A 22,826-nucleotide genomic window follows, 5' to 3' on the forward strand; every position below is an offset into this window, starting at 1 on the left:
ATATTCCTTTTTTTTGCACACTGAGATCACCCCTGCCTGTGACACATTGACCATATTTTTATCCCAGCAGAGGCAGATAGAAAATTAACGATCTTGCTCTGGTAAAGAATGAATTTTTAAAGTCACAACATTTGCACAAGTACGAATGCTTGTAACAAGGGCAAAGGAAGGAAAAACCAGAAACCCCTTTGCCTTTTTCTCTTCTACCTTAGTTCTGAACATCCCCATGTCTATTTAAACTAGATCACATCCCAAAGTGAGTTGGCTGCCCTGTCTGTGTAGTTTCCTTTTTAGTCTAATTATGTCAGTAGGGAGCTCTCAGGGTTGGGGGAGGAGTAATTTTTTGTAGCTTCCATTCCTTAAATACTTTTTCTGCTTCTTACATCTTACATATTTAACCAATGGATATGCTGGCAAAATCTCCAGAAGTTTTTTGTTTCTCCTACATGCTCCATCCCTCCGAAGGATCGTATTCTCTGCTTCACAAGTTGCTAGAAAATACTTAATGCAACGTGAATGCTGGCTCCATTGTTTGCATCCCCCACAAAGCCAAGCAGGCTGTTCTTTTGCCTTGCCTGAAATGGAATCCCCTGAGAAATAAACACACTTGGCTTGTGCTTTGAGCATCTTTCCAGCACTGATGTAAGGCTGTGTATGCCTTTGGTTCATTTGATATGAATCATCCATCCATCAGAGACATGTCACAATCTGGAAAATCTAAGAATTGAGTCTAAGCAATGACTCCCTTTTAATTAAAAAAAAAAAAAAATGAAAGGAGGTTGAGTATGCACCTCGCCTACGTACATCTTGACAAAGTACTACCAAGGGCAAAACTGAATTGCGTTGCAATGCCATAGGTGTGAATATTATTCTTCAGACCAGTGGTTCATCTAACCAGCATCCATCTGGACTTGTTGTAGGATCCAGGACAGATGATGCTACAGTAGCCTCCTCACATGCAGACATATCTGTGGACATATTTTTCCAGAGTCTGTCCCTTTAAGGGATATCATTTTTGGGTTTGTCCCAGATTAATTTATGTTCTGCCATTGTTCTGTGTCTGCCAAATTTTAATGTCAAAACTTGCTTATATCAGAAGTAGGGAACAACAGAGCAGAGGTTTCAGGAAAAAAAAAAAAAAAAAAAAAAGAAAAGGCTATCCACAATAAATCCCAGAGCATTTCAAGTTTTCTGCCTGAGTGGTTTTGCTGTGTCCCTCATTTAGGATCTTTGTCCCATGTTGTATCTCAAGTTTAGGCCTTGACAGGTTGAGATACACACACAGGGGCCTTTTTTCTTGCCATTTCCACTTAATTTGGAACTCAGCAGCATATATGCAGTTATTAGTTATTTTCAGCATGCATTTCTTTGCATCTGTCAACAGTAAATTTAATTTGCCATTGTGTAGACCATTTTCATAGAGCTCCTACAAAGAAATAACTTAAATAATTTTGTGCCAGCTGCAGATTTGTTTCTTTGTTATTTTCCTCCTTTTCCACAGTACTGACAATTATCTGAGATGGGGCTCCTTAAGCAGAACTTCTCCATTGTTTTCTTTGTCATAATGAAAAAAACCAACATAATTTTGTTCCTACTTTCTGTTTACTGTCTTTTTTATCAGTTTCTAATTCTTTACAGCACTTTTTCTCCCATTATGATTTTTATAGTGTCTTTTGGTAGAGTGCTTTTTAAAAAGACCCTTTGAAATTCTGGCTGACACCTGTTTTCTTTTATCTAGTGTTTTGTTATATCTTTGTAGATCCAAAGAGTCCTAGTATGTTTGATTACTTATAGGAAGAATATTGGGTTTATATTATCATATTTTAATAATCTGTGATATTTATTTCTGTTACATTGCTTGACAATGAAGTTAGGTTTTTAGGCGCCTCATTCTCAGGAGCATCATGTATATCCTCCAAAAAATAAAAGGAAAAAAAAAAAGGGGTGTGTTACCTTCCAGTACTGTAGTGACTGTACTCTGTAGGATAATTTATGAAAGGCTGCATAATTTTGTTAGTAAATCAGCTTTGCTTTCAGCAATTATGTACATAAGTAACTGTTTTTAGCATCACCAGAGTTTTATTCTGAGAATAATATATGTTAACAATTTATGCAACTTTCAGCAGATATCACAGCTCTTTGCAACTGTTTACAGAGTAAGCTGCACAACTCTCCCATGAAGTGGTAGCATATGATTACTCTTGTTGAATGAATAAGGAAAATTCAGACCCAATAATATCCCTTTCCCGCCTTTTGTGCTCTGATGCAGTACCTTTGTGTGAACTGTAGACTGAAGATGGTTAAATTTTCTTTCCAAGTTAACATTTTCAGGATCAAATCTAATGGGGGAAATCCTTGTGATTAGGCTATGGCTCTAGACATTTAAAATCAGCTGGAGAGCCATTTGAACCTAAGTTGATTGCATTCATAGAGCAGGGAGTATGCATCTGCAGTGACAGTGGGAGGCTTGAGCAGCTTCTCCAAAAATTAATTAGGGCTCTTCTGCCAGTGATCTGAAGCCCTCAAGGCTAAACTAGACCTTCCTTCCCTCTTCTTCCCTGTGATGTGCAAATCCTTGCACTTCTCAAAGAGACAAGTTCTCTTTGGTTGATGGGGACACAGGAGTGGAATAATGGAAACTGAAATAAGGAAGTATGCAGTACCAATTGTGAACCACTGAGGGAAAATTGAGTGAGAACTTGAAGTTGTAGACCATGACGTGGAGTGATTTATGCTAAGAAATCCACTCTACACTTGACTAATATTGAACTGTAAGCAGTGTTCCCGCTACTGATTAGGAAAGAAGTCTGGGTATACCTTTTCCATCAACAGAGAGAAAAGTTAAATCAATGAAAGGTTCTGACTTCCTTCCTCAAATTTTATGTAATTGGGAGGTGAAACATCAGTAGTGTCAAACATTGCTTCTTTATGGCCACTGAAGCTGTTTGTCCCCTAGAAGTTCATCTGGCTAGGAGACTAACTGAGCCATAGCATCCACCTGGATCTGAAAACACATGATTGAGGTAAAACAGAAACAGAACTTCAGTGAGAATTTCTGGTCAGACCATGGATCCCATGCAAAATCCTGTAAAAGTATCAAGGAAGCTAGAAGGGAGGATGCAAAATTGAGAATAAATTATATGTTCAAGATGTTTTTGCTTAACTTTAGTGATGAGAAGACGCAGAAATTCCAGCACTATGGTAAAAAGCTCCGAATAGGCAGATCATATTGGACAAGAGTCCTATTTTTTCTATGTTTATTTATCCATCCTTTCTACCCTGAAAGACCTTGGGTGTGAGACCTACTATGTTTATCACAGGCAGCAACAGTAAATGGGTAAAGACAGGCAGGATAATGATTGATCCCTGAAATGGCTCATTTTGTTAACTAAATTACAGGTTGTGCTGTGGACAGAGACAGCTGGCAGGCAGTGTTGCCCAAGCACCAACCCTTGCAGAAAGTGAAATATGTACTTGCCTTTCATTAGTGCATACGGTATCATTATCACCACTGCCATCGCGACAAATGTGATGATTATATGTATCCTCTGAGAACAGCTGCAGACAGAATGGGTGGACTGAGCAGTGAAACAAGCTACCCTGCTATCAGGAACTGTTCAGCCTGCAAACAGATCTGCAAATATTTCAGGAAGAGGTCAGACAATTCTTGGGTGAAGTTTGCAGTTGTCTAGACTTCTCCCATTCTGGGATCTATAAGCAGTCTACAACCATTTAATAAAAACATTGTTATTCTCATTTTAAAGGGAAAGACACTGGGGCAAAAATGCTGTTATGCTTCTTGCAAGTTACACAGCAAGTCCTTCCCACCATAAGGGGTAGGATTAAGATCTGTCCTGCAGCTCTCCCAATTCATTTATTAAACCATGATTCCTTTCACAAAAACAGGTGTCTTGCTCTTTCACAGTCACTGGAGTAAATTCTCGGCCAGCTGTCCCTCTTTACCTGCCGAGCAGTGCTATGCTACAGATGTTCTCAGGAATGGATCCAATGAGAACCTTCCCTTAAACTGAAAAAAATCTTGTGAGCGAGAGTGATGTGATGCATGCAAAAAGATAGCATGAGGGAAGCTGTTTATTTGTCTTACTGTTTAAGTTAACACTTTTCTCTAATAACTATGAAGGGTGAAGGAGCTTCTTTTCCATGCATTTTGGTTGAGATGGGTGAGCCTAATTTTGAAAAATCAGGCTAAGCATTTACTGCTTATGAAAACATTACCCCAGTTCATTATGAAAGCTTTTAAGAAGTGCCTCTATATTCAAGATGCTAATTTTGAACAAAGAAGTATTATCAGCCTGTTCCAGAAGGGCATTTCTAGACCAGTAACTTTTACCAGGCAAAGGCAACACAAGAAGAAGCAGCTCCCTATTTGGACTCTTGCAAAAGTTTCTTTCTAAGCACTATATGTTCATCTTATACTCTGGAGCACAACAGTCTTTATTCTTGGTTCCTTAAAAAGAAAATTACATCCTTAGAAACTTTTGTTATCTGTATGAATGTTAACTCCTAATGCAATGGTCTCAGTAATAGTTTGGAGCATGTGCCTAGATTGTGATTAAGCATTGGTGTTAAAAAAGAAAGTAAATTGATATCTTAGTTTCATTAGTTGTCTGTTAATCAGAAAAGATTAATCTAAGGGCTTGACTTACCCTTTCAGTTTGTACATCTCTTTTATTCTTTCCCATCAGAAACTTTCCCAGGTTGAAGTATTTTAAGGTTTTTGATACTTTCCTATTACAAAAGTCTCTGTAAAGCTCTACTAATTTTAGTAGTTCAAATCTAAGTAATTCCCTTTAAACTGAATTATTACGTTACATGATAGCAATGTTGTGTCATGTTGTAATCTGGTTAAACTTTGGTAAGCAATGTCAATCATTGTCTCTGCTGCCTAAATTATTGTTGGCATATGTAACTTTTCCCTTTATTGTGCTGGAAGAATATTCAGTGTTAACACTCCAGCAGCCAACAGAAAGGGATCTTGCAGAACTGCCCTTCTGCTGCTAAGAAAAAAGTTTACCTGTACTTACGCAGAAGCTTAACCTGTATCGTGTGGAGACCGGATAGTGTAACTGTCAGACTGGGTGCACACTGGTCGATCCTATGGGTTGTGTTTGGAACTGTGGGTGCTGAGCAATTCCAAGACTGGGGCTCCTGCACATGCAGCCTGCCTGGCATTAAAACCTGATGAGTCTGGACCCATGAGTATTGTGGTGACAGTTCAGTCTAACTGCAAGGTCCTTTCTGTCATACTGCTTTGCTAATCTGTTTATATATCTTATTTTCCATTTAACAGTAAAATTAATGAAGTAAAAAAAAAATACTCATCCTCAGAGCTTAGCTATTACCTTAATTAAAAAGAAAATATTTAACATGACATTGTTAAGGTCAGCATGCCTAAATGTAACCAACTGTAACTTTGAAATACCATTTGAAACATATTTAATTCGGCACTCAGGAAAGTTGCTGATTTAACAATCCAGGAAACTTGGCTCTGATCACAAGCACTATACCTTTAGTAACATGAGTCATTTCATCTGTTCTCTTCTTCAGCTATCTCAGATACCCAGTAGAGACACGGATCTGTGCTAGCAGTAGTATTTTGGTACATGGTGTTGATGCTTTTGTGGGTTTGCCACCTCCTTTATTTCCCCCATTTTTCCTTTTCATGTCTTTATGAGAGGCTCTTCGGGAAGGAGGAATTCAGATCATGTTTTTCTCAAAATTGATTGTTGCAGCAAGAAATGTACACATAAACCCATAGTCAAAAGAAGGAAATGTTCTGAAATGTTAGTGGTCAGGACCTCATATTGTGGCTTACATCGTTTCTGGAAAGTGACTGATCTGGATATACTAGGGCTGTTTGAGTTGGACAGAATGTAGTTCATCTTTTTGACAGTGAAGACTGGAAATCTTTGATTTGTGTGCAGTTAGCAAATGTGGCAGGGTTAAGTGCAGGTTCCATTTGTGTGTCAATATAGTGATAGAAAAGTGGCTTTTGCAAATAAACCACAGGTAGATCTCAGAAAATAATGCAGTATACCCAATATTCAACAGCTAACAGGGTTAAGAAGACTCAGAGGATCAATTTAAAGCAACAGTTTTGAAGCCAAGTGTGTTTCTAGATAAACATCACCGAAGTCAAAGAATGGTGCCAGGATTAAACAATGCCCTTCCTTTCTAGTTAGCAGTTGAACTCAGTACACACAGGTATTAAAAGAAGATCACAGTTCTTTTGTAGCTGTTTGGTAGTCTCCAGCAAATGAGTTAGAGTCTCAGCCCACTTGATAATGGTTGGAAAATTTCAAATCCTCAAAAAAAGAGTCTGTTTTCAGTATGCACTGAGAATAATTTAGAGCTCCTTACTGGCCATCTGTCCTGAAAGCCTGAAAAGAGAATGGCTTGTAGGTTTGTATCCCACTCTTTTTCCTTGAAGTCGTCCCAGAAGGTTCATCAGCTAGCGAGGATGGCATGTAGGGAGTTTTCATTTCTGTTTGTTGCATGCAGTTGGGTGTTTTTTTTTTAAAAAAAAAAAAAAAAAGAGAGAGAGAGAAATTAAGGATTGTATCTTGCATGTCTATGAAATTATCCAGAAAAATGAGGAAACACTTGGTGCTTCATAGGAGACACTTGTCTACTTGACACAGCTCCCTTTCTATTGCTTTGATCCAGATTGAGACATAGCTGCTGGTTCTTTTTATTTCCCTCATCACTTTTTTCTTTTCTTTCTTAAATGCAGCTATTGCTATTAACCTTTCTCACAAAACCAATAAAGCTTTTTCCATGCTTTCTTCCCATTTAAGTTCATTCTGTTGGTGAAGTGTTTGCTAGAAAAGAGGGCAAAGCTTTCAAGTTCCCTTTTCTTGAAACCACATACCTAGTTTCACGAAGAAAGAAATGTAGCCCTGAAGGTTGGGGGAAGTGCATGCATCCAATACCACCTTGAAGGTTACAGAGCTGTTAACCACTGACTGTAATACTGAACTCACTACATTAGGGTGTCATCTTTAAGTGTTCAACATGCAATATTAAAACCAAAATAACCCTCAAACAATCCAAGACTCAGTCACTTGAAAGTACGAAAGTGTATCATGGTAAAAGTGAATTGATAAATACATTTTTAAAAGCACCAAAACACCGTAAGATCCAAAGAACTTTTCCTGAAGAAATTATATTCAAATATTTTTCTCCTATTCCACTGCTGTAATTATGGCAGTCAAAAATGTTGGGTTGTAGCAGAAAACAACTGTATTAAGCTGCTAAAGTAACTTAATCTATGAGGAATTAACGTCAACTTCAGAGTATGGCCAGGCTCTCTCTTTCAGGCACCCTTTATTTGCACTACCAACAAATGTGAACAAACTCCAGAATAAAACATACCCAACAAACTTTCCCTTGCCACCACACAGTACATGCTTCAATGTCAAGAAAAGTCCTTATTAGGACAGCAGTGTTATCTCCTGTGATAGTAATTCTTCTTATGGGTTTCTTGAGATAATGCTGTCCAAAGTTTGGTGGGGAGGTTAAGGAAGGCCAACCTCTTTAGCAATAGCCATGACTGCAGTGAATAAATACTGTGTACTAAAAAAGATTATAATGATATGTCTTTTGTAAGATAATACTAGAGCCAACTAGTTACCAGTTCAAAGTGGTTATCCTCTGCCTGCAATTCCAATTCAAGAAACCCAAATATTATACCAGGGAAAGGTATAAATAAAAAGTTAGTTTCAGTGGTTGTTAGTTCAGTTAGTTTAGAAAATTATGTCTTCAGATAAAATAAATATCTGACATTTAGACATAAATTATAAGAACATTTGTGCTTTATCTCATTTTGTCGTCTCTTCTGTTTCCTTTTTCAATTCAAAGGAAAAGGGAGGATGAAAATAAAGACCAAATGGAAAGATAAGTAATATATCTAAAAATTCAAAAGTTCTAACAAAATATGGGTAAATAAATAAAACCACGGTAATTTTTTTAATGAATTTTTAATTTTTCTACAGTAAATTTGAAATGTTTAAAAGCCAGTATAATTTATTTTCGTTGTAATCTTTCATATTTTTCTTTCAAAACAAAGCTTAAATGTTGAACTAGATGTTGTGCTCCCTGAAGTATTCTGTCCATTCATTGATGGTCTCTTTTCATACACTGGGACAATTCTTGGTTAGTGTTTGAGGTTCCGTGGTGAGAAGCTGTGCAAAGCCTTCTGAAACTTTCATAGCCCTGACATAGAAATTTGCCGTGTCTCCAGGCTATCATTTGTACCCATCTATTTAGGGAGACTGTAATTAGGTTGGCTTGTGTTCCAGTGTGGAAAACAACCATCACAATATCATGATACAGAACCACAATCTGCTTGTTTTATCCATCCATAAAACTATAGTATAGGCTATCTCTGCATGTGGGCTGATGTTATATTACAAACTGTCTGGTGAAATCATTCTGAGATTTTATCAGACTTCAGAGAAGCTCCTACCTGTTACAGTGTAGTTTGAGACTTCTTAAATGAAGAGGATGAAAGATGCCAAGAGAAATGAAACAGTATACCTACTGGGAGAGGAAACAAGTCCAAACTCTGATATGACAAGGAGAAACATGTGAGAAGAAAGGTTATCCAGGATTACTGTTAGAACTTAAAAACTTTTAGGAGAAAAAGAAATGGCAATAACCTTTTAACTCTACAGGAGCCTAGGTCACAGCTAGTGCAAAAGATTAAGACCTTGGCTTCAGTGGCAGCAGTGGCCAGTGACTCTGTGTTGTACAAGGTATCCTGTTATTCTCTAAGGTCTAGGATGCCATAATCCTGTGTGCCTTACCACTGAAGCTGTAGTGAGAGTCTCACTTTAGGGTCAGCTGCTGATCTCCATCACCTTATGCTTCTGTGTATTCCAACAACCAAAATACCCAAATGACCATTTTCTAAAGTACTTGGTCATCTAGGATGTGTTAACATTTTCAAGAAACAAGCAGTATTTGTAGCGTTTTATGAGATTTTCACCCAGGCCAGCCTCACTAACTGACCAGCTACTGCCTGGATGCATCGGCTGGAATTGCTATTGGCTTTAGCCCCTTTCCAGCTAAGGTTTTGTAACTCCCTCTTTGCACACAGAGGTAAAAGGCAAGCAGTAGGAATGAAGGTGGGATCCTAGAGAACTGAGTAAGGTGAAGAAGTGCAGAAGCTCGGGAGATGGTCAGCAGTTCAGTCTGCCAGACTGGCTTGCTAGCCACCGTGCTGGTTTGGTTTTAATTCCTTTTATCAGTAGTCTGCTTGTATCTGCCTTCCAAGCCCAAACTCCCGTGCCATATGCTGCCAATACTGTCCTCCATCTGCATGAAGAACAGCTACAGACAACAGCCGTAATAGACAGCCATCACCCTTATCTCTTCCTCAGTTCATATTTCACACAATCAACCTGTTACAATTTAATTGACTCTCCCAATCAGCTGGTCAGGTGGGTAGACTGTGTAGGAAGGAGAAAAGCTGGGGAGTTGGGATTATAGTCATATAATTGCAAAAAGGTGAGATAAGGTACATCTTACTAATTTCCCTAAACAAAATGGCAGTTCTTTAAAAGTTGATATCTAAAAGCTATGATATTTTGTTCTGAACATACAGTATCAAGGTAAATCCTTGTAGAGATCTGGGTCCTCTGTAGGGCTTTCTTCTGAATACAAATGTCTAGGTTTGACCTGTTAATTTCAACAGCATGCTGACAAAATAATGAATGAGGAGAGGAACTCTGTTCTTGTACTTGGGTAGCATTTACTGAGTATCACCAAATCACAAGATGCTGGAGAAAGGCAAGAAAATTTTTCTTTCCAGCACATAAGCACAAACAGTATTGTCTAAATCACAACAGTCCTGTAGCTCTAAATTCCACTGGCTATTTCAGTTTACTCACAAAATCTCTGCCCTGATCAAGGAATGATCAAGGACCTTGGGGCTCTTTCTGTACTGGTGTTACCTCCCATGCCCTGGGCAACCTTTACCCCCATGCTTCTAATGGTAGCCACAATGATTTATGAATAGATGGTTGTCTGTAAAGGTGGTCCGTTGTTCCTGAAGGCCTGATGAAACTAGCTTCTTCCCACAGAAACTAATGTGAATGAGTGAGGCCATACAGAGAGAGAAGCTGAGTCAAGGAGTGCATCCTCATGCTTGATTCATTTGTGTTTCTCTCCCACTGATTTCAAAGTGTTAGAGAATCTAGACAACCCTCATCATCTAAGGGCAGCTGGGATTGCAATAGGATTAGGCTCTCAGCACAGTCCTAAGAAAGCAGTTTCCTTTGATATATTGCTTGTCTTTCACATCTCATATTTTTTTTCCTAGTACAGAAGAGAAGATATCAGAAAGAGGTACAGAAGCTGAAATTGTGGCATTAATCTTCTCCTTACTCTCTACTCCTGCCCACACCTACTATGCCAAAAAATTAGTCCTGAAAGTACTTCAGCTTTATGTATGACATCCATTCCCAATAATCAAGTTTCAATTTGACATCAGTAGTTGTGATCTAACTAACATAATACAAACTTGGCAAGGGTCTTTGGCTGATACCACTTTGCCAAGCAGCTTTACAGTAAGCAAATTCCACAACACAAAACAAATATGCAAATAGCCACGTCTTAACTTTTTACCAGCAGCCCATCTTGATTCAGTAAAATGCTCATCTTTTCTCTGTGGGAAAATTCAACCTCAGTATAAGGTGCTGTTTCCAACAAGGTTCAGACACAGCCCTTTGAGTTTTGGTGAAGATGAATGTAACAATGCCTTTGGGACTGGAGGGGCCAAGTGCCATTCTGGGAGTAGAAGTGCTCAGGTTGAAGGGCCTAGAAATGGGCACCACAAAATACTAGACAGAGATCCCACAACAGTGGATCATGGGAAGACGTGCACTGAACTAGATATAAAGGCTGTCAAGGAAAATGGCAGGATTCTGTGTGAATCTATTTAGTAGTCAGTGCATCCTACACATATGTAAAATATGAATGCTTGAAATGTTCTTTGGCAGCAAAGTCAAGGTAATGTAAATGACGGAATACTGACCTAATAATTAAAGAGCTTTTCAATTATTTGCTCTGTTCCTGTAACTTTTCCTGGTTTCTGCAAAATTTTGGCAAGTCATTTCTCCTTGTCTCTGCTTTCCAACATGCAAGTAGTACTGGGGCCCCCTTGATGAGCTGTGTGTTCAAAAGTACTATGTGCTTCTCTTCTCTTTTTCCATCACTGTCTAATATTCCACTGTTCCTTAACAAATAGTGCTCTGTCACAGAAAGTTATTAAAATCTGCAGAGAAGTGAATGATTTGGGGTAATTAGGATATTTTCATTAGAAATATGTTTCCTATACTGTGGTGTTCACATACTGTTCATGTGTGTTGTAATGTGTATTTTCTATTCCCGTTCTAAATCCCAGGAAACCTCTTTGATAAAGCCGTATTACACTTGCTTTGAAAAAAACAATTCTGCAGTTTAAAAAAAGCCAGCTTTGAAAACCTAGAAATAAGCTGTTATTGAATCCAGGTACTGTTTGTGTTTACATATACTCATATTTTCTTCATTATCTTGTCTGATTGGAGAGGCCTATTGAACCTTAGCTCAAACCTCTTGCTTATCTAGTAAAGAAGACTAACTCTTTTACAATATATCCTTTACAATATACTGTTGATATTATATACAGTTCATGAAATCTGTTTTGTAGATTTTAAAGGGAACATAGAATATAGAACCTGGATAGATTAAATCCTTTTAGAAGTCCATTAAGAAATAAACACAATAAAAAAAAATTATATATAGTGCTTAGTCATATAATACCTTTGAGCATGTATTTTTGGAACACTCTGAAACCCTAAAATACTGTTTATGATTAAGGGTAGAAGGGAGTTTACAAACATACTCTAGGCAAAACCAAGTTTAAATGGATTAATTTCGGTCAAAGCCTCTTCAGTGCTTGCACTTCTATATCTACAGTGCTTGGGTTAATTGGATGGTGGCAAGTTGATATTTGTGATCACCTTTCCTGTCAGACAGTAGTGTCCTTTTTTAATGCCATCTTCTTGACAAGTGCTCACTTTTCTGTGGGTTATGGGTTGAGACGGACAGCCCTGATTGCTATTACAGAGTGATATATGCTGTGCCTTCAGCCCACAGACATCTCTCAATTGTACCAATGCTCTTGATAAGGAAGCCTCGTAGTTAAGGTATGTAGTTTATTCCACACTGCCTGTATCAGATCTTTGATGCAGTATTTTGTGTAACTGCCACTTTAGCTTTTGTCAGTGTAAATTGTTGGCAATATTACCCAGTGGATTAAAACTCCAAGGGAGACATTGTGAATGGATGGAGATATCTTCTCCTGGAAGATCTCTGCTTTTAAGCAAGTTGTTTGTTCTTGTGCCCTACTAAAATTTTACTTGCTACTGCAGTCATTTATTGAGTCGATGTGACATTTTAGCAGCTGGTCACATTTTTTTCTGAAGAGTGAGTTACATGGCAGCACTTAGAAACAGAAATGTAAAGGTCTGCTTTTAATCAGCCAACTTTTGTAACGCAGGAGGAGTGCATCAGCTTGGGGATGCTTTGAGTATAAAATGCAGCACACAGTATGGATTGGCTCAGTCCTTTAGAAAAATAGAAACCAACATCAACATTCAGACTGATTCCTATTTCTGTTCTAGTCCAAAATCATATCTAAAAGGTATAATTTCACAAAACTTCCAGGATATACTATTAATATTTTCAAAAGGCACCATCAGAATGTTTCATTCTAGTTATAGCAGGAGTTCACACCATCAGATAGGGCAGGTTTTCATGATGTGTATTGTAAGCTTGGAGAACAAATTAATGATCTGAACAACATATTTGCTAGTGAACCAATGGGGAGGTAGCACTTTTGTCATTCGTTTTGCATTTTGTTTCCCTAGGAAATGCCCCTTTTCATCACACTGCTAATTTCTGTGTCTTTACTTGCATGATGGTATCCCTACATGAGAGGCTGGAGCTTCATTAGCTGTGTAACTGTAGGGGGAGACGCTCGGAAGATCTCGCGATGTACAGAAAAAATAGAGGCACATGAAAAGATCTCGTGATGCATGGAAAGAACGGGGAACTAAAGATCTCGCGATGTACAGAAAGGGGTATATAAAGCAATTGCGCAGTTAATAAACCGAACAGATAGCATCCACCATATTGGCGTTTGTGCTTTCTTTCCCGCGGAGGTTAACCTCCTGCAAGGGTTAGCTGTGATCTGAACGCCGCATTCCTGTGGCTTAGCAGATAGAAAAAAAAAGCTAACGCCTTACCACAACATGTAACAACAGTTGTTTTCCAGAAATTGTGTGACCTAAACACACCTGCATGTATTTCTTGTAACATTTTACCACCTGGTAATTGACAGGCAGTGTAGTGGTGCTTTCCTAGGCCATGGGAATGAAAGATTTAATTGGGCATATGCTCCTAGGCACTGAATAGCAGAGAAGCAAACTTCCCTTTTAAGACCACTGAATATCACTGATTACTAAGCTTTGCTCAGTGGGTGTCAGATTTAAGTAAGAGCAAATAGATGTTCCACAGTGCTCCCCAGATTTTGAGGAAACGGGTTTAAGGTGAGCTTAGTACAAGCCTGGTTATGGTAATGATGATACTGTAGATCAGGATACTCTGGTTGATATTAATTATTTGTATTGCAACAACATCTGGAGGCCTCACTGGATACCAGGGCTTCACTGTGGTAGATAATATACAAATATACTGTTTGATAAACCTATGGCTTCATAGTATAAAAGGACAAAATGGAGAGAAACAGAAGTGGCTTGTTCAAGGTACAGCAGAACAGCAGTAAAACCAGACAAGAAATCTTTTCTTCCTTTCAACATGTACTCTAACTAGACTCAATTACCTCTATGAGTGAGTTAAAATTTGAAAGGTCTCAAACCATACTGATGTACCTTACATGAAATATGGAAATGTCTGGTGCCAATAAGTATAATTCTGTTGATATTGTGTATCAATGTCACCTAAAAACCTGCAGTGATACAGAAAGCTCTTATCAGGTGCAGGTTATCTGGGCTGAAAAAAACCAAGCAGCTTCTGTATGCTCTTCTTTGACCAAAACATCTTCTGTGTGTGTTCACTTCTGATCCTGGTAGAGTTGTCATAGAATTGAATTTCTTGTCCTTTTTTTTTTTTTTTTGCTTCACTTCAGGATAGTTTTGTTTGTAAAAGAAACTTTTATTAGGCAAAAGGCAAAGATTGAGAGGGAAAGATGAAGGGAGAGAAGGAGGTGAGGTAAAAGTGAAGCAAGAGAACTGCAGTTTCACATCCCACTGGTAACTCAGAATTTCTGTGAAATGTCAAGGGTGTTTGGTCAAAAAAAATTTAAAGAACTGGAAAGAATAAGACAACTTTAGTAGCACTGTATTGCTGTGCTATAATTTCTTGCAGTGTGCACCATTAGAAAAGTCTTATCTAGTAGTCTGTGTCCCATATAAACAGTCAACTGGCAAAAAATGAAGGGCAGTTTGGAAAGCTTGGTAAGCTCTTAACAAAGAAATTGATATACATTTTACTTGAGCTAATTAATGTGATGTGTCTCAAAACAAAGAGTAGAGGTCATCTTTCAATACAAGGGATACTCCCAGAGAGCACTCCTGAATAAAACTGTTGGTCATGGTGAATAAACCTCAAATGTGAGCCCTAGTGGTAAGATTGTCTCCAAAGGATATGATGTGATCTTTGAACATTCAAAAAAAAAAAAAAAAAAAAAAGTGGCTGTGTAATTTCTGTAAAGTAAAGTTAAAAATTTCTGGTGTCTACATTTGAAGAAAGCTATTAGTAAACTGAAGGAGTTTCGAGGCCATGGGGAAGATTAAATGAAGGATTGGAAAACCTGCTTACAGAGAGCTGAGTGGTTTTCTGTTATGCTCTGTAAAACTGGGGAGAGATTTTACAGTCACAGAAAGATGATGCTGGAACCTTAAGTCATCTTCTCTAGCATTTTCTTGCTCTGAGGCAGGACTAAATATAGCAGTCTGGCTGTGGCAGATGTTTATCTAAACTACCCTTTCTAAACCTTGAGTGAAAAGATAAGGTTCTCATTAATCTTTGCCAGTTTTCAGTGTTTCGCCACTTCATAAAATGAAGAAGAATTGGTAAGAACCTTCAAGAAAATTTTGACTTGATCACTGTCTTACAAATAATTTATAAAAGTATGGTGCTAGATGTTTTTTCAATATATTAAGTAAAAATTAAAAGAAACGGTAGTGATCTGCTTTTAAGGAACTGCTGAGCAGGAGGTTATATTCACATTGTTTATTCAATGGCGCTTGATTGACTTTCCTCCCATGAATTTGTCTGGTTTTGAATGTATCTTATGCATCCAAAACATCTTGTGACAGGGAACTGCATAATTCAGTTATGTACTGTCTCAAAAGGTACTTTCTTTGCTTAAACTTTATTATAAAATTATTTTATTACATATTTGTAGTTCTTTGAGTTATAAAAAAATAGTGTTTAGTCTTCTCTAATTTTTATGGGGTTGTATATATAATTTCAAGTGTGGTACTTTTTCTTTTTGAGACAGCCTGTAGTGATCTGTGTACAGTGTTCAAGAATTAAAGTCAAAGATGCACCATTAACTTATAACACAGATTTTCCTTTTGTACACTGTTCCTTTTCTTTATAATTCTTGACATTCCACTTGCCTTTTTGACCATGTTCAACAATGGGACAATCTCATCAAAGAAACAACTGCAATGACTTCAAGGCTTCTTTCCTCAGCTGTAAATGTTCAAATCACAAATAAGTGTTGTTCTAAAATACATCCTAATAGTTCAACAAAGAATCGATTCAGATAAGATATATGGCCTCATATAAACTTTTAGAGGAGACTAGATTATAACAATTGTCCTTTTTAGCCTTATAAATTATGTATCTGTGAGAACTGCTTCTTTTAAAAACCATGACCCTGAAGGGTAATAATTTCTATTTACTTTGTCCTGTGTGTGTATTGTTCTTTCTGATAAATAGGTTTGTAACTGGCATTTAGTAGATCTGGTCCAGCACCTTAAAGAAGTAGCAACAAGAAGTATGTAACAAAAACCAACCTACTGTTCCTTATAATAGCCCTCAAAAATCAGCCAAAATTAGCTTGCCTATGTCCTTCCTTTCACCTTAATAACACTTTTTTCTTGTTTCAAGATAACTCTAAAGTGTTGGAACCCCTGTTAAAAGCTTGCAAGTCAAGTGAGCTTCAGTGCCTGTCATTTTTTTAACATTTGCTGCGTCTGTTGATTATTGTGTTTGCCAGGGTAGCTGTACTGGTTCTTGAGCATGCCTTCCCTGCCATCATTATTTGGATAAAGGAAGACTTAATCCGTTAAGTTCTCTCTTTACCCAAGTTTAGAATTTTGCTATATTGAATTCTGATTTCAGACTTACCTTCCAGTGATATTAAAAGTGGCATTACATAGGACCAGACAGAGTGGAATAGAAATAACTGCCTTATACTCTGTGCTGAGTACAGGTTCTAACATATTCCTTTCTTAAATCCATTGATATACATATACTGGAAAGGCCTGTCCAGCCACACGTTTACTTCTAGTTGCAGCTCGGAAAGCTCTAAGCACAGTGCTGATTTTTACTACCTTTCTAATTAGTAAAGAACTTTCTAAATTTCTATTTACAATGAAAGTTCACATAAAGTGATCTGATGATGTAGTAATTAGTGAATGCCCTCTGTGGAGCATACATCTATACCTTCAGTTCTCCTGGTTACATCACTACATTTAGCACTATTGTGCAAAGTCTCCCAAACAGAAATCGAGCAATCTGACAGCTGGACTAACATCCAGAATCAAGTTTGAGACCAAAAAGAACCAAAACAAAACCAAACCAAACAACCAGACAAGCAAACAAACAAAAAACCCTAAACAAAAACCCAAAGGAAATCAAACAAAGAAAAAGAATAAAGTGGAAAAAATTCCAAAGAGTGAGGAATAAGTGTTCAATCTCTTTTTAAAAACATAGACTGCAAGTCTGAGGAGCCTAAGTAGAAGGAAGCCATTCCAGGAAAAGCAGTGCTTAGGGTTATAAGGAAACAAAGCAATTTTCCTGAATTTAGAGGGTAGCAGAGTTAAAGTGTATATGTGTGACATTTTGGGGGGAAAAAAAAAATAAAAAAGGTAGTTTACAAAACCTTCCTACAGTGAGAAATGGCTTGTTATATTTCTGAAAGAGCTTGTATCACTTTCAAATGAGAGCAGCAAAGTCAGCAATGATCTTCAGGAAGCAGTAACTAGAAATATTGTCTGCCAGGTTTGGGCTGATGTCTAGTCATGTTGGAACCAGCCAGGGAGGGAGGAGGAGGCAGTCTGCACAGTATTGACTTAAAGAATGAAGTAAAATAAGTATGAGAAAACACAGTTATCCTGGGTTTCTAGTCAGATTTCAGTTATGTTTTATATATGCTTTTTTTTTTTTTCTTTCACATTTAGTTTCAGAAGAAGAAACAAAACAACATAAAGTTACTGGAATAAACTCTGCTTCCACTTGCATCAGTAGGAATTGAGTGTCTCCAACAGAATTATTAACAATTCATATCGATGCAGCTGAGAGTAGGATTTCTCCTATGGCCTGGGGTTCTCTTTTGGTTTTTGAAATGAAATGCTGTGTGCACACAGGGAACAGCTATTTACTTTCAGTCTGGATGATTTGTATTTTAGATAAGGAAAAAGAAGACCCAAAGGTGAAGCCCTTTTTAGATCACATAGTGCATGTGGCTGTTTGTGTTTGTGTCTTCTCTAATACACTCCAACTGCTCACTTTACAAAATCACTGCCACCCCCATTTGATTTTCTTTCCACCTGGTCTGCTATAGAAAGACAGATGCCTTCAAAATATAAAGACAAAGCACAGAGAAAACAAAGACCTGACAATTTGCATGCAGTCAGACTCTAGTTCTCCTTGGGTGGAGGGAAACAAAAGAAAAATCATATCTGAAAAAAAAGTCAGACCTGAGAAATGTTCATGAGGTCCCTTCAGAGTAATGGAATGGGTTTTGGTGGAGTTGAAACTGGAGAATGGGAAGACCTTAGGACCTGCTCCTCTTGGATGGTAGTTGCTCTTGGGCCTGAAAGGGCTGGGATTGTCAGGATATCATCAGTGTTTAAGTAAAATATATCTGGGTTTACAAGGCTTGTAGAGCTTGGAAAGAAAGGGTGACTATCATCCCTCTGTCACAGATGAAGAATCTCTTTCATGCAAAGGTAAAAGAAAAAGCTGCCCGAAGTGAAATAATGCTTAAGGTCAAGCAATAGATTGCAGATCTCCTGATCCAGGCCGTAGATTAGCCCCTATATCATTTAATAATGTTCAAAATGTTTGGTAAGAGTGCATATAATAAGAAACTGTTGCCAGGAGCTTGTGGAAGGACATAGTGTAGAATAGAGAGGTCAAGATGAGGCCTTGTACATTCTTTTTAGTACTTTGCCATTTTTTGTTCTTATAATTTATCTACAGTTATTCCATTATGTGATCGTAATTATTTTCCTGAAGTCTTAGAGACATCATGGCAGAAGTTTATCTCCAGAAGGACTGTATGTGAGGAAAGAGTAATGTGGCTTTTGAGAGCAACAATTTTATGGAACAAATCAGCAAAAGATAAATTCCTGAGGAACTTTAAAAATCCTTCTTGGCACTGTATTCTTAAATAAAGAAGGGGAAATGTAAAATACAGATTGAATGCTGAGTTCACTTCATTATTTATAAATAAAATGGTTCTCAGTTTTCCAAGATATAAAGCCAACACTTGATGTCACTTGGAGGTTTCAAAAACTTTAATTAATGGTCACCTTTTCATGGGAAGTCTTTGGGACAGTCCAGTGAATACTAAAGCAGAGAGGAAAAACTGTACACTGTTAAAATTCTCTTGAACCCTTTTTGAGTATGTACTTTTCATACTCTGTGTGGCTCCGTATTCAGCTTTTCGCTTGCTGTATGGTTAGGTTTTATTTTCTCTAACTACAAAATAAACATTAAAGATTTACCATTGAAAGTGGCTCAGTGGTAAATCTTTCTTTGTTACATACTTACTGGTCTAGTTAATATCTGTATTTGGTAATGTGGAAAGAAAATCTGCTAGCTGAATGTGTGGGGAAAGGAATGAAAGGTCACATCCATCATGAAGTGTTGAAGTTTGATGGTAAAGCTTGTCTTTCAGTTTTAGAAGGAAGGTAGATCTTGGTAAAGACTGCTTTTAATGAGGTGTTGTAGTGTAGGAAAGAATTTGAAAATAAATCCTGGATTTGCCCCCTGTCTCCATGGTCACTGTTCTTTGCTGTAGGATTTCCTTTGTGTTTTGCTTTACATTTTTTTTTCTGCCAGGAATGCATAAACTTATTAATTTTTTGCTCCCTTGGAGTTCCACCCATCTCGTAACTGCATTCTCCATGCTAGATCCCATGGTTATTTTTGGGGGGTAGGGGATGTTTGTTTCACAAGCAGAATAACAGAACAAAATAGTTGTTGGGTTGCAGCCTGCCTGTGGCTGCATTTCAGATGACAATTGAACAAGCAACTACCAATGATCAGTAGAGATGTTGCTCAAATAACTATTTATCCACATCTCCTGGTTTTTGTTGCCTGATTTCTCACCTGTCGTCTTTGATGTTTTAAGGGAACAAATGAGTCACTATGTTCAGGTGAATGATGTAAAGAAACATTTAAAAGACAGTATTTTGTATTGAAGAAGAGCTAATGAAATGTGTCCCAACAAATCTCAAAACGATGCTTGTGTGTATTCTTCAGTGCCATCTACTGGCACAATTACCCATTAGAGATTTATAGGCCAAGAACATTCTCCTAATAGGCAGCAATTTCCAAGCATTTGTTTCTTTTTTCTTTTATTTTAGGAGCAAGGCAAGATTGGTGTAGTCTTCAATATTGGTACAGTGGACATCTCTATTAAAGAGGAAAGCACACCTGTAAATGATGGCAAATACCATGTGGTACGCTTTACCAGGAATGGTGGCAATGCCACACTTCAGGTTGACAGCTGGCCAGTGAATGAACACTACCCAACAGGTACATACTTTTTTCCATTTATTTTTCCGTGTATCTATACCTGCAAACTAATGTTTAATAAGGACTGGTTGCTATATAAATCTTTGTTGCTTCATCTCAATAAATTGACCAGCCTGTTGATGCACATTCTGTCTGTTGGAAAACAATGGTCCTTACAGCAGAAGAATAAGCATGCCAACTGTGTGGTATGATGCACATGGATCCTGCTATTTCAGAGGTCTGTGAGTGAATCCTGGTTCTGCAGAGTTGCAAAGTGATTCAACAACAAACTTGGTTTTGCTACTTGTGATACTTTCTAACAGTTTAAGGGAGAAAAGTTTTGAACAGACCTTACGGAAAGATAACTGCCCACACCCAAGATACTCTCTATATAGATATAGAGTTGAAATGTAAGGAATATGGAAGATTAAATTACAAGTATTTAAGCAGACCTTATGCTTGCCTCATAATTTTTCATCATCTGAATTTCACTCTCTCTTTTAGGTTTGCAAATGTAAAGGTTGACACACAATCTAGCCAAAACTGTCAACTCAGTTGACTTTAGGTCAAAATGCAGCAGAACAATTCAATATCTTTTTGAAAATCATCACCCTAAATCCACCAGAAGTAGTGAACCACTGGCTATTGAATCACTATCCCATGTTTTATACCACCGCTGGCCAATCACAACCTCGTGATACTATATGTCACCATGCTAAAATGTCAAACTCACTACAAATGAAAAACGGATCGCTGTATGTGATGCTGACAGTGCATAAGATAGCGGAGGCTTGGTGATGTCGATGGTTACAAAAGGCAGGAGGAGCACAAGGAAAGAATTCCAACATTAACCACATTCTTCTTATACACATTTTGTCCAAGATCAAGCCATGATCCTCTTGTTGATTTCCAGTATTAAGTCTAAGCAACTTCCAGTTCTTTCTTTCTAGGTTGTACATAACTGACCAGGGACAGAAGGAAGAATTCTGTGACAAACGTGAGGCAATTTGCCAGTTGTGTAGGAGTTGTCCACAAGCCACTTAACCTCAAATTATGAGAAATATCCTAATTGTTTATGCAATGTTACACTAACAAATTTCTCCAAGGGGATAATTTAATCTCTTCCACTCACTCAGAAAGTGTACAAGAAAGTTTTTAACGTGAGTGATCTATCCTGTGGTGCTCTCTACCACATATTCAACATGACACTTTGTCAGTGTTTTGGTGATGTATATGAAAAAGAGTACATTTTAATAATTATCCTTATTTCTATTAAATAATTGCTTTCAAAGAAAGCAATGGCTTTCAAAGCCATGACAGACATGTTGAGTTAGATTCTAGCTCTGCTATCCATTGGTCAGAGAGAGAAGTGTGGCTAAGAGAGGACCAAACTGAGCATCCTTCTTCTGCTGCTTTCATCAATTATTTTGTGGTAAAATACCTCTGATCCAGTTGGCAGCCAATTACAGTCAGTAAAAACCCTATGAATAAATTTTCTTCTTATATTACTTGCTGTAGGAAGTCCCAGGTGTAAAGAAACAAAATATTCAGCTCATTGCTTTAGAGATTTTTTTTTTAATGGGAAAATAAATCACACTCGGAGACTACCTCAGTACCCTCTTCTTCTGTCTTGGCTAAAGGTATTCCTCTGTTTTCATTAGAAGATGTATAGTTTTACAAAATCAGCATAATCTTATGTTCTGGGCTAGTACTGAGTATATGCAGCTGTAGCCCAAGGGAAAAGGACACCTTTATATTCCAGACACCTTTTCCTTTCCATGCGTGTATTTCAATTCCTGTCTGTTTGTAGATGATTAAGTTTTCAGCCTGTCCCTGTGAAAATAAGGCTTATGGGATCATACTTTGTGTGTGTGCATGTGTCTCCCTTATTTTTTCCAGTTTCTTTCAAAACAATTTTCTAGATGAATTTAAAATAAGGGCAAAAGTCAAAAAAAATAAAGATCGTACGTGGCTAGGGAGAATAACCAAGGGAAGAGGGCAGTGTTCCAGCCCTGCCAGAGGAAAGGACTATGGCTTGATCTCAATTCATGTTAAATACCAGAATATCCATATAATAGTCATTATGAATGCCTCAGATTCAGAAAAAACTTCAATGAGCCAATAACTGCGGGAAATCAATCCTTATTAGTTCCATTTTCTGAGCAATTAATGTTTTAGAAGAAGACCATACAGGAGCTTTTGAAATTAATAATAATTTGTCTTTCACAGACCAAACTTGTACTAGTGTTTTTCATACTGAGTGCAAGACCAAACCAGTGTTCAGCCGAGTTTCAACTCTGTAAAAAGCTTTGTGGTTTGTTTGACCCAGTCTAATCCAGTGTGTTTCAGCTGGAGACTGCTGTAACTACAATTCATATCAAACATTTGTAATAATAGCTAAGGAGTCCTGTATTTTATGCATAGAATCACATCAATTCTGGAAGCACAGTTATTTGTAGCTTTAAAAACCATCATATTTGTAGCACATGCATGTTTACGTATGCTGTTAAGAACAATTCCATGTGTATTTGATTTTCTCCGCAGTGCTACAGCCTAATGTTTGCAAATTTTTAAAGCTAGCTAAAGTGTCTTCCTCATCTCTAATGTTTGCAAATTTTATAAACTAGCTGAAGTATCTTCCTCATCATCACATGTGCTGTAATCTTCAGGCAGCAGGGCTGCATTCTGAATGGCATTTCCATGCTCCTCTCTGAGCTTTATTACCTGTAGAAGGATTATACATTAGACTCATAATT

At 37.6% G+C, this 22,826-nt stretch overlaps 1 protein-coding gene across 11 annotated transcripts in view; it reads left to right on the top strand.

Moving 5' to 3' along the window:
- Positions 1 to 22,826, top strand: part of NRXN3 (neurexin 3) — a 1,027,951-nt gene that overhangs the window by 865,836 nt on the left and 139,289 nt on the right. For all 11 annotated transcript variants that reach the window (XM_074910039.1, XM_074910048.1, XM_074910050.1 and 8 more), the window contains one exon: positions 19,920 to 20,091. In XM_074910039.1, the coding sequence (XP_074766140.1) occupies positions 19,920 to 20,091 (172 nt within the window). The remainder of the gene's footprint in view (positions 1 to 19,919; positions 20,092 to 22,826) is intronic.

Source organism: Athene noctua, chromosome 6 (genome assembly GCF_965140245.1).
Source record: "Athene noctua chromosome 6, bAthNoc1.hap1.1, whole genome shotgun sequence".
Lineage (NCBI taxonomy): Eukaryota > Metazoa > Chordata > Aves > Strigiformes > Strigidae > Athene > Athene noctua.